Consider the following 12,392-nt stretch of genomic DNA (forward strand, 5'->3'; position numbering starts at 1 on the left):
CTCTCCAAAATCCACCCTTCCCCCCAAGAAAACTACTTATACAAAATACAAAAAAAAAACAACATACAAAACACAAAAATAAAAACTTATACAGGGTGTCCCAAAAGTCAACTCGGGATTTAGAAATTAAATAACATTTATGTTTGTTAATAATTTGTTTTTTTTTTCATTTCAGAATTTGGATTAACATTTGGAAATTACCCATGGAAAATTCACACCTGAACAAAGAACCAAAATCGTGGAATTTTATTTTAAATTTCTTTGATCAATTATTCTCACCCAAAGAGCAGACTGCCGACACTTCAATGCCAGAAAACCACCTTCAGATTTCATGATTCATCGGTTGATTCAACGTTTTCAGCAATATGGGTCAGGAATAAAGGAGGATGTATACATCAATGAGCCCCATACAATTCAGCAGCTCAACGACAACAGCTGTCCAGAAATTCGAGGGCTGCAGCCAGAGTTAGTGCCCGCTGTTATGGAAAATGCTGTCGAAAGAGCCCGTCTCCGTGAAGCCGAAAATAGAGTTGATCCTCCTATTTAGGTTTTGAAATTGAGTCCTACGACTCTTACGAGATAGAACCAGAACTTGGAAATCCATAAATCAACGTAATGATTGTGTTCATGTTCACGAGAATTGTCATTCCATTTTGTCCATCTGCTCTGTTCCCGAAATTGGTTGTTGAAAATCAGCCATGCAGCCCAACGGGTAGCTTTATCTTCTATCGGCCTACGGGCCTACTGGAACCTCGACCAGGTCCAAAGCTGTACAACCACAATGAAGCCACCTGGCTTGCGGGACAGGAAAGGCTTAGTGACTGAGCTCGACGATGTGAGCGAGGGGAATGTGACTTCCCTGGATGGGCACACTCGAACGCAAGAGAAAATGTCTTTCCAAGTGACAAAATGTTCACGAGAATTGTCATTCCATTTCGCCCATCTGCTCTGTTCCAGAAATTGGTTGTTGAAAATCAGCCCTGCAGCCCAACGGGTAGCTTTATCTTCTATCGGCCTACGGGCCTACTGGAACCTCGACCAGGTCCAAAGCTGTACAACCACAATGAAGCCACCTGGCTTGCGGGACAGGAAAGGCTGAGTGACTGAGCTCGACGATGTGAGCGAGGGGAATGTGACTTCCCAAGAAGATGGGCACACTCAAACGCAAGAGAAAATGTATTTCCAAGTGACAAAATCGTTAAACTCAAGATGTGTTGCCTTTTTAGGCAACTTTTATACAACTCTAAGCTCCATCATTTTTCATAAATAAAGCAAATTTATCTCCATTTTGTAAATTTTCTTTTGGTAGAAAAATAATAATAAATTATTAAAAAACAAATGTTATTTCATTTCTAAATCCTGAGGTGACTTTTGTGACACCCTGTACAAAATACAGAATTTTTTTTTTAATACAAAATGCAAAAATATAACACATCATGAAAAAATCCCCCAAAAGAAGCAGAAGCCTCGCTGTGATGACTGACTGCAGCAGCAACAACAGAAACAGCACATTGTTGAGGGGTTCCCATAGGAACAGAAGCCTCGCTGTGATGACTGACTGCAGCAGCAACAACAACAGGAACAGCACGTTGTTGAGGGATTCCAGCAGGAACAGGACCCTTATCATCATGACTGACTGCAGTCATTGTGTTGTACTTTAGTCGGTTCTCCATATTATCTGGTTCAGGAGGACACAATATGAGCCAATGAAACCTTTGTCACCCCTGTGTGAAGCGGGGCCATCGCCGGAAAATACAAAACACACAGGAATTGGTGCTCTGTGTTGAGGCACGGCGGTGATGGTCATGTTTAACCTTCGACCAGTCAAAGATCCCCGGGGGGTTAATATCACAGCGCTTTGGCCTTATTAGCCGCGTCTCGCATTGCGAATGCTGGCTCTAAGAGAGCTCTGCGTTGTTCTTCTTCTTGTTGTTGTTCTTCTTCTGGTGAAGACAAAACCTTTATTGACTGGTGGAATGATGAGGCTCTTGGACACATTTGTCCTTGTTTGCTCTCTCCTACCAACCTCTTTCTTCTCTCCCCCCCCCCCCACCGCTTTCCTCTCTCTCTCTCTCTCCCTTGAAGTGACAGGTTGTATTTGCTCGAATATTAATTAATAATCAAGCAAGAAAAATGGAACAGAGATGAAATTAATTATTTTCTTTTCAGACAATTTTATGGAATTAATTTTGGTGCTGTCGATTTGGAAGTGTGGTGGGATATAGTCAATAAATATGTTTCACACTTTTTACACCAGAACTCCAATCGAGAGGTTGTGTGACGAAGGGATGGAAGGGTGTGCATGGGGTGGGTTGTGTGTTGGAGTGGCTATTGAGGATGAGAATTATTTATATTATTCAACCAACAAATAGGGCTACTTACTTGATAAAATAATAAAATATCATCTTAATATTTGTGAATAAGTAATTGAATTAATATCCATCCGGCTTACTTGAAAGTGGGAGAAATTGACACGATATTTTTGGAGGGTGATCACATAGTTTTTCCATATTCCCCATTGACTTCAATGTTAAATTGGGTTGTCCCAGAACTCATATATTCATTTGAATGTTCTCTGTCTTGTCGTAATGCTCTTCAACAGGATTGTCTTCATCCAACACCTCCATCATTATATCAGCTGATTTTATTCATCCTTTCATTTTATCATTTCCATATTTTCATCTCCACCTCCCTTTCAAGATATCGACCATCCTTAATCGCCATTCACACAAACTGTTCACCAAAGCATTATGAATATTGACCTTTACTGAACTGAATGTTGTATTTCTGAAATTGCAAACTCATCAATAAATCAATCTACCCATATAAAACACAGTGTGTATTTGTCTGTCTCCCTTCACAAGAACGATTTACGGCCAATCTTTTAACATGAGTGTGTGTTCACTTTGGTCTATTTTTCATAACAGAGTCATAAAATGTAGACGGTGACTTGCAACCGGGCCTCAAGGGTGGTGCACAGAAACTTTTTTTAAAATAACAATAAATATCAGGCACAGGGAGATAAAAATTTGATGCACATAATGTGTAACACGAGTAGAGTAAAACGAGTGTTCATTTACATCCGGAAAATATCAAATAAATGAAGAAGATTCAAGCACACCTGACGCAAGGCCGAGGCTTCAGACTTTCGCACACTCATGAGGCTGCACTGTCAAAATGAAAGGTCCAAGAAGATAAAGAAAATCGGGTAACATTTGTACATGTAGTGTTTTAAAATAACGCTTCTTGCTACGAAACATCATATCTTCCAGTCTCCTTGAATATTTTTCATTGAATGAAATCTCATTCAATGGACACAACACAAAATATTCTGGGGTATGGTCCAGTTTGAGTCCAACCAAACACCTTCTCGGGTTTGGCTGAAAACCTGACCATGAATCCCCATTTAAAGGAAACATTTCTGCACGATTTTCCTTCACAGACATCACATTCAGCATAATTTTCTTTATTCATCTTTTCTTCAGTAAAGTCGACACAGTCAATGATGCCTGGAAATTGTTTTGATAGTGTGTGTGTGTGTGTGTGTGTGTGTGTGTGTGTGTGTGTGTGTGTGTGTGTGTGTGTGTGTGTGTGTGTGTGTGTGTGTGTGTGTGTGTGTGTGTGTGTGTGGGCGGGGGGTGCGGGTGATGGAGGTGACAAGGGGTGACATTTACACACGTCTTTCATTTTGTTTTGTCCCCCCCTTTCAGGAAGTGAAGGCTATATTCATCCGTAAAATTAGTTTCGATGTTATAAATATAGAATGAAAGTTTTTATACAACTGTAAATCTCCAAATTGTAAAACATATCTGAGTATATTGAAGGACCACAAAATAACTCGACGGACTCAGAAAGAGGTGCTGGGAGCGCCAGCAATCGCAGGCTGTTTGCTTCCACAATGCGAGTTCCGAAAAAGAATTGGACTGGCGTAGCGAGCCTGGATGTGGGTTGCGAATGTCGACAGTTGTGGAATCTGCTGCAAAGTTGATGGCTATTGAGCTTCAGCTGTAACTCTGGGTAGTTGAGGCCTACTCAAAATTTCAGGGCCGATGAATATATTTTACGTTGTTAACAATAAAGTCTATTCAACAATGGTGTGTTGAAGAGTAATGCCTTTTATTCATTTTCTCCAAAGTAGGTAAAGATATTCAAATGAAACAAGGCACAATCTGCACATTAATTCTTCCTGCCACCGATTACGAACTTTCGTGATTTTGACACTTGATGTCTTAATGCTACATCAGTCAAGATGGCAGTGGGTAGCACGACGTTGTCAGTGTCACTTACGTGTCAAATCGTACGGTTTGCCCCAAGTTTATACTATTTATTCAGGATTTTCAATTTCTTTGGTGTCGTACAGAAATTGTATGTTTTTTTTCCAGCTATGGCACAGCCTTTCCTCTTGTCAATTCATTCAACTGTCGTGTTGGTGTGAAATAAATGTCGCTGTTAAATATCGACATGTTGTGTGATGCCTGAATTAAAATATAACGTCTTGCATGGAAAGGGTACCTCGAGCTCAATGTGTCGAGTTAGATGAGCTCTGGGATCTCTCTGTATCTGTAACACCATTGGCTCTCTGAAAGGACTCCACAGATTGGCCAATAATATTAACACGAGTTTCTTTCTTAGCAGGAGCTGATTTCTGCTCTCAGTAAATGAAAAGAAAAATCAACCTTTTGTACAAATGTCAACTATATCTTACCTAAGTATGCTTGTTTTATCGTTTTTTTGTGTTGGTCGGAATCGGAAATCAGTTAAAAAAAAAAGTAATAATCGGGCCCAACCTCGTAACATTTGCCTCGGGCCCAGCGTGTACTAAATTTGGCCCTAAGCGTGTACTAAGTTGGCTCAGCAAAAGTAACTGTCGGATATGCAAACAGCACTCATGTCCCACCACGACTGACTGTGTATGGAGAAGGATCAACCCTCTTCGGCCGAGATTGGTTACGAATAATCAGACTTAATTGGAGTGACTTAAACAGTCTCCAACTCTGATGCTGGATGCGATACTGTGCTTAACAAGTGCCCTGGCCTGTTCAGCTATGGTGTTAGCACCTTTGCAGAGCCCAAAATGAGGATTCATGTTTCTGCAGATGCTCAGCCATTGTTCCATAAGGCTCGACCTGTGCCCGACATGATGTGATCAATGATCGAATGTGAGCTTGACCGCCTGCAGAGTGAGGGCATCATCTCATTCGTCGAGTACTCTGACTGGGCAGCACCTATCATTCCAATACTCAAAGCAGATGGAACAGTGCGCATTTGTGGGGATTACAAAAGGATGATCAGCCACTATTCAAAGTTGGATGGCGACCCTTTGTCCAAAGCAGATGATCTGTTCACCACTCTCATGAGTGGCCAGACATTCACCAAGCTTGACTTGACCAATGCCTATGATGCTCAAATGGAACTGAATGATGATTCAAAGCCCAAAACATGCATCAACACTCATCGAGGACTCTCCCTGTACAACAGATGCCCATTAGGCATACGCTCTGCTGCACCAATCTTCCAACGCAAGATGGAGACATTATTGAAAAGTGTACCAAAGACAATCATATTCCAGGCTGACAAACTAGTTACTGGCAAGTCACAAAGTGAACAACTCGAGAACCTAAACTGAGTCCCCAATCGGCTGCCACAAGCTCGGTTACGCCGAAGGCATGAGAAGTGTTCCATTATGGCACTTAAAGTTGAATACCTGGGTCATCAAATCTCCTGTCAAGGCATTCTGTCCTCTCCGAGCAAAGTTGAAGCAACTGCGAATGCACCAAGGCCACAAAACATTTCAGAACTTCGTGCATTCCTGGGTATGTTGACTTACTTTGGTAATTTCGAACTTTGGTAATTTCCTGCCTCAACTAAGCACAACCGTCGAGCCTCTGCATCTTCTCCTCTGGAAAGGCGTTGCCTGGAAATGGGAAGCTGCCCAAACAAGAGCATTCAAGGCCGCTAAAACCATGCTGTCCTCCTCGCCGTTACTTGTCCATTACGACCCATCCAAGGAACTTGCACTCAGTTGTGATAGCTCTTCATATGGCATTGGGGGTGCATTGATACAAACAAATGGAACCGGTAATCACCAGCCTGTTGCGTATGCATCACAAACCTCATTTGAGACAGAATTTCGCAATGCTCAAGTAGTGTTGTAGAGCCGGGTGTCGGCGGGGAGCACGACCGGGAGGTGGAGCAGCAGAGTCGGCTCCACTGAACACCCGGAATCTAGATCGTGCTTCTCGGAGAACTCTGAAAGGCACGGGTCCCTTACAGGACCGTGGTCACCAATATTTCGACAGTGTGAGGTAGGGTCCACTTGTTCAACTCCAATTTACCTAAGTACTCACACCATCCAACTAGTGGGGAAACCACACCCTCGGCCGACTCTGTCTGATCCGAGTCGCGGGTTACGGCTCGGATCCGGTGTAATCGAGCGGAGTTACCAGAGCCGCGCCGGACCGAATGAACAATTTGCCGTTTCCCAATTTCCCAACACGCACCATGCTAAGCCAATGAAACAAGCACATAAACGAGCTGATACATTCAACAAAAGGGATATTTATTTGTTATAATCGGGGAGGGGGAAGTACACAACAGCAGAGTTATCGCGTCTATAAGAAATGCAAATAATGTTCAAGCACAAGCACTTTACAATTCTACTTGACAAGACAGGCCCGCACACAGACACACACCCAAAGAAATGGACACCGTAGGATCTTTATTGAAGGTTCCCAGCTCGAGGGAAGATGAGCTGGAAACCAGAGCTATCTTGGACCTGTCCATCTCCTGTGGTCTTCGACGTCTGGGACTGGCGGAACTCGAACCTACAACCACGATGCCACTCCAAATACCTGGGACAGAGAGGAAAGGGTGGACGCCAACCAGTGTGAGCGCGGACGAGGCAGCGAGCGCCAGCAGGCGAGGCCAGGCGATCCGGCAGACCAAAACCAACTCTCCTCACCAATCGGATCGTGCCAAACAATTATTCACTCCTTCTGCAGAAGGGAGGAGCCGCCTCCTCCGACCCGCTCTCCCTCATTGGACGGTTTTGGCATGCAAATGCGCTCGTCGCCCCCGTGATTGGCCAAAAGGGGTGCCAAGTCCGCTGATTGAACCGGGAGGGGGGGGGAGTGGCAAGCGTCACGGCGGACCGCCCCTCAAACAGGAAGAGTAACATTGTCCTGCGTTTGCTCTCATTGGCCGACCGACAGCAAACTCGCTCGCATCTCTCTGATTGGGCGAGACGCCAATTCCTTCTTGAACTCTGCCCACCGCGAGAGTTATGATGTCAGGATGGAGCGAAAGTGATGTTGTAGTTGTAAGTGATGTAAAAATGTAAAAGAAAACCCTGATTTTCAAAATAACTGCACAGCGTAGGTACATTTAATTCCCATTAGACTTGGGATGGGACCCTAACGAAAAGCACGTACTTACCGATATAACTGATCTATAAGGACTCTGGCTGTTGTGTACTCATGGCTGCCAGATTCGTAACAGTAGAACGAGAGGCATTAGTGTGTGTCTGGGGCACCTTAAAGATGCACCACCAATATGTCTTTGTAAGACATCGGCGACGAGGCCGGGTATTGGCGACGAGCACGACCGCTAGATTGAGCAGTCTAGTCAGCTCCAACGAACACCCGGAATTTATAGGTCGTAACCCCGGATAACCCCGGAGCCGACGGGTCCCTGATCGGACCGAAGTTCGCCAATCGGTTGACCACGTGGGGTGGGGTCGATTGCCGATTTCAACTTACCTAAATACCCACGTCGTCCAAACTACCGGGTAAATTCACCCTCGACGGCACTCGTACGGAACGAGCCGCGAGCGTGCTCGAATCGTGTGCGACCCGAGCGGATGGTCTCCGAGCTTCAGTCGGTCCAAATGTCCCTTTACAGTGGCAACAACGGCCTGGCTAATTCTACAACACACCCCGTTTAAAACCAATAGAACAAACACCAAAACGACCTGATACATTTAACACATGGCTTTATTTATAACGGGGCAGGGGGGCACGCAAGAGGCAGAGTTATCCGAATAATGGAGAAGCACCTATGTACAGCCAAGAGCACTAATACAATAACGACTTACAAGCCTGGCGACACACGCACGCACGCACGCACGCACGCACGCACACACGAAATGGTGGCTACAGCCTTTATTGAGGCCTCCAGCTCGGAGGGAAAGGCGAGCTGAAGACCAGAGCCTGCTTCGGACCTGTCCACTTTGTGTGGTCTTCGAGCTGATTCGAACCGGGCACCATCAAGAGGCAAGCCAAATCAAGACACGGGCGAGCCGCGATCAACCTCCTCAGCTCTGCTCGGCGCTCGTCCTGGCAACCAAACCTCTCCTCTGTTTCCTTCCGAAAGATGGCGCGCACCCTTTGCAGTTCTGTTAGAGGCAGGATCTCTGAATTTCCAGCTTACGTGGTCCGAACACGCCGCACCCTTATTCACCTTGTCTCGGGGGGGGGGGGAGGGACGCCTCCATCCTCCCTCACTGGACGGTTTTGGCACGCACAATCGCTCGTTGCCCTGTCACTGGGGCTCCGCCCACGTACGTGCTGACACACATAGGCGATGGCGTCGGCCAGAGTGAGTTGAAGGTGATGCTGCCGTTGTCGTAGTTATGAGGGGTGTAAAAATGAAAGAAAACCCTGACTATCAAAGTAACTCACAGCGCAGGTACATTTATTCGCCCATTAAACGAGGGACAGGGACCCTAACTATAAACACATACTTACCGATATAACTATTCTATCGGACCTGTATGTTGAGTGCTCAAGGCTTCCAGATTCGCAACAATATTACCATTAATACTGATCACAAATGCTTGTTATGTCTCTTGGGAGAAACCAGAGCCATTCTGCCTATATCATTAGGTTGTGTGCAACGTTGGGTGTTGACCCTTGACGGTGATGACTATTCATTGGTTTACCACCCAGCTAAGGAAATGGACTGTGATAACGTGCCTAGTCGTTTTCCGCTTCCCTAATCATCCCAGAACCTCCACAATCTGACGATATCATTCATCTCATTGCAAACGTCATTCACGATGAGGCGCCCGTAACCGCTGAGCAGATTGCTTGTGCTACCAATAGCAATCCAGATTTGTCACAAGTTAAACGCTGTGTTATGTCAGGTAATTGGGCATCACTACTGGAAGGAGTGAAACCGTACCTCATGTGGGAGGATGGGCTCCGTGTTAATGCAGTCTGTCCGCTTTGGGGTAGCCGAGTGATAATTCCACCGAAACTCCACAGAAATATTATCAGTGAACTCTACAATGCCCATCCAGGCAGAGTCACCATGAAGGCTATGGTCCCAACCCATGTTTGGTGGCATGGTTTAGACAGTGACATGGAGTCCAGTGCACGCCATTGTTACACTTGTCAAGCCCATGCCAAGACACCGCCGCTGCCTCCGTTGGCCATGTGGTCGTGGCCATCAAAACCATGGTCCAGACTACACATCGACCATGCTGGTCCATTTCAAGGGTTGCTTTGCCTTATCGTAGTTGATGCCCACTGCAAATGGATTGAAGCTCTCGTGGTACCATCCTCATCCTCTGCTGGAACAATTGAAACTCCACATGCCATGTTCACACAAGATGGTATTCCAAACTCCATTGTATCAGATAATGGATCATCATTTGCGAGTTCAGAGATTCAGAACTTTTGTAAAATGAATGGCATTCAGCACTACACATCTGTCCCCTACAAACCTGCCAGCAATGGTCAAGCAGAACGTGCTATTCACATCATCAAGAATGGTCTGTGTTTGAAGAATCAACAGCATCATCAAGAATCAACACCACCTGTGTTTGAAGCCGTGACAAGGAAGGCTCCATTCAATCTTGTCGAGCTCATGTATTGCTCATCGACCGCACCAGACCATGTCAAGCCACCGGTCCCTCGCCTGCCAAGCTTCTGATGGGTCATGAATGAACAACACGGTTACCATTGGTGAACCCGGACGAAACTCTCCAAGTCGAGAATAACAAGTATCAACAGAAACGTAATCACGACCAAACGTCTGTATACCTCAACTTCCAGATCAATGATATTGTACACGTGTTGAACTCCGGAAGTTGAACCAAGTGGTTATCTGGAAACATTATCAATAACATTGGTGAAATGATGTTTCCTGTTCAGTTGTGTGATGGTAGATGTGTACGAAAACATGTTCAACAACTCACATTACGTCATGGGGAACCAAACATTGAACCGGCTCAAGTACCTTTGTCATCCACTCCTATATCAACACTTTCTGCGTTTGAACCTGAGGTGTTTCCTCATGAAAGCTTTTCACCCATCAATGCACCTGAACTCCTTCCCGACTACCCCTTATTGAGAAACCTACAGCAGTTGTAAACAAGGACAATCCTCCACTCGCCCTTAGAACATCGGCTCGTATATCTGTAAACCTCCTGAGGGTCTTGATTTGTTTAAAAAAAAAAATTTTTGTTTAATAAAAATAAAGATAACAAGTCTGGAGACGGCAATGGTTCACGGGCGGTATTTGATGATGTTGATTCTTTCAGAAGTAAAGGATGAGACAATGTGATAATGTTTGACCAAGTTATAAAAATGATCAACATGATGTGGTTCGAGCAAAATGTCAAAAACCCAGTTTCGTTCAACAACTTTCAAAATTTGACCTTTGCATAACCTTTAAAGGTCACAAAACAATGTTGTGGGCATTAAAATAAGGAAACGGGATACGTGCTATAGCTTATTGGAGATATTTTGTCGAAGAAGGTCGAAAACCCGGTTTGATTCACACAACTTTGAAAATTTGACCTTTGTGAACTTTAAAGGTCAAAGGTCAAGGATTATGACCTTTGGTGCAAAACTTCCTCTGGAACATTCCAGGAACAATACAACGTCATATAGGCTATATGGCATTTCGCACTCCTCGGATTATCCATACTTTGATAAAATCAGCGTAAAAACAAACTTGAAGGTGGCGCCACGGGCAAGGTGTTCGAGATAGAGCAAAATGGTTTCATGACTTTAGGTGGGGAATGACCTCAAGATTATGCATAAAGATATTGTAATCCTCTCTCTCTCAAAGTTTGGGCGGTCGTATGATTTTTGTGAAAATTCGAAATTTTCTAAGTTCGTGACCTTGTGACCTTGACTTGGGACGAAAATGAAAATTGAGTTCCGTGGGGCTACGCAGGTGCCATTGGGCTTACCAAATACCGAAACCCCTGCAATATTCGACAAACCCCCTCGGAGAAGATGAAGTTGAAATCGGCTACTCCCAAAAACATGTTTTTTGGACGTGGCTCCGCCCATAATGGGAGCACCACGTCCATTCTCAGGAAAACACAACTAGATCATGAAATAAACCTCCCACCCAAATTTTATCAGGATCGGATCAAAACCCATGGAGCTCTGCTCGGAACAGACACACACACACACCAATAACGAATATAGTGGTCACTTACTGACTCATGAACCAAAAATAAAATAAAAAGAAGGGGGGGGAATGAGATGTATCATTAGTTTATGATAATACATACATGAGTGCACCGGGGCGTGGTAAAACAGTCATGTGACCCAACCGTGTTGTGTTGTGTTGTGTTGTGTTGTGTTGTGTTGTGTTGTGTTGTGTTGTGTTGTGTTGTGCCCATGTTCAGAATGAAACCTGTTGTTCCCTTTTCAGGACCTTCGTCCCTCTCTATCGAGTACATGACGCTGCTGAAACATCTCACTCGCCAAGTCGCCTGAGCACTCAATCAAGCACTCCATTTGAAGCCGTTGATAAGGAACGGCTTGCTAAGCAAGCGCAAGCAAGCAGCTTCGTAAGTGAACACATCGTTGTAAAAGGATCTTTGGACGGTGACCTAGTTCAAACAACCCGTTAAATCACCGTGACTCATTAGTGTATATAATATACGAGTAAAGGTGCCCGTCATCGACGGGAGCCACTGGCAACATATAGTAAAAGACAGATAGCATGAATGTATTTTATCAATATATTACATCATTTTTATCCATTGATTATCATTCAGGTTTTCCCCTTCGACTGTCCCGCAGTCGATCCACTTCGATGACATTACCACGTAGTTTAGTGACTACACAACGTGTACCATTCGTGAGTTCCGGAGGATCCATAGAGCGCATTAAAATTACAGGGCACCCTACTTTAAAGTGATCCAAAAGGCCGGATCAGTTTCGTGTACATATTCATATCTTGTGGATTTTAGCTGGCCATATCAGTTTCGTCTTCATATTCATATGTTGTAGATTTTAGCTGATTCTGAAACTGTTAACAGCATGTCGATCGGATGGTTCTGTAAACAGAACGGTAGTAAACGGTAGTAAACTACGGTAGTAGTAAACAACGGTAGTAAACTACGGTAGTAGTTTCTACGGTAGTAA

General features: G+C 44.5%; 1 protein-coding gene across 1 annotated transcript in view; it reads left to right on the top strand.

Annotated features, from left to right (window-relative positions):
* LOC147024449 (uncharacterized) overlaps positions 1-12,392 on the top strand; it is an 80,144-nt gene that overhangs the window by 13,760 nt on the left and 53,992 nt on the right. Inside the window, exon 4 of the mRNA XM_085887031.1 lies at positions 8,883-8,968. Coding sequence (XP_085743157.1) covers positions 8,883-8,968 — 86 coding nt within the window. The remainder of the gene's footprint in view (positions 1-8,882; positions 8,969-12,392) is intronic.

The sequence above is a fragment of the Eptatretus burgeri genome, chromosome 6 (genome assembly GCF_056783735.1).
Source record: "Eptatretus burgeri isolate ZD-2024b chromosome 6, Ebu_testis_v1, whole genome shotgun sequence".
NCBI lineage: Eukaryota > Metazoa > Chordata > Myxini > Myxiniformes > Myxinidae > Eptatretus > Eptatretus burgeri.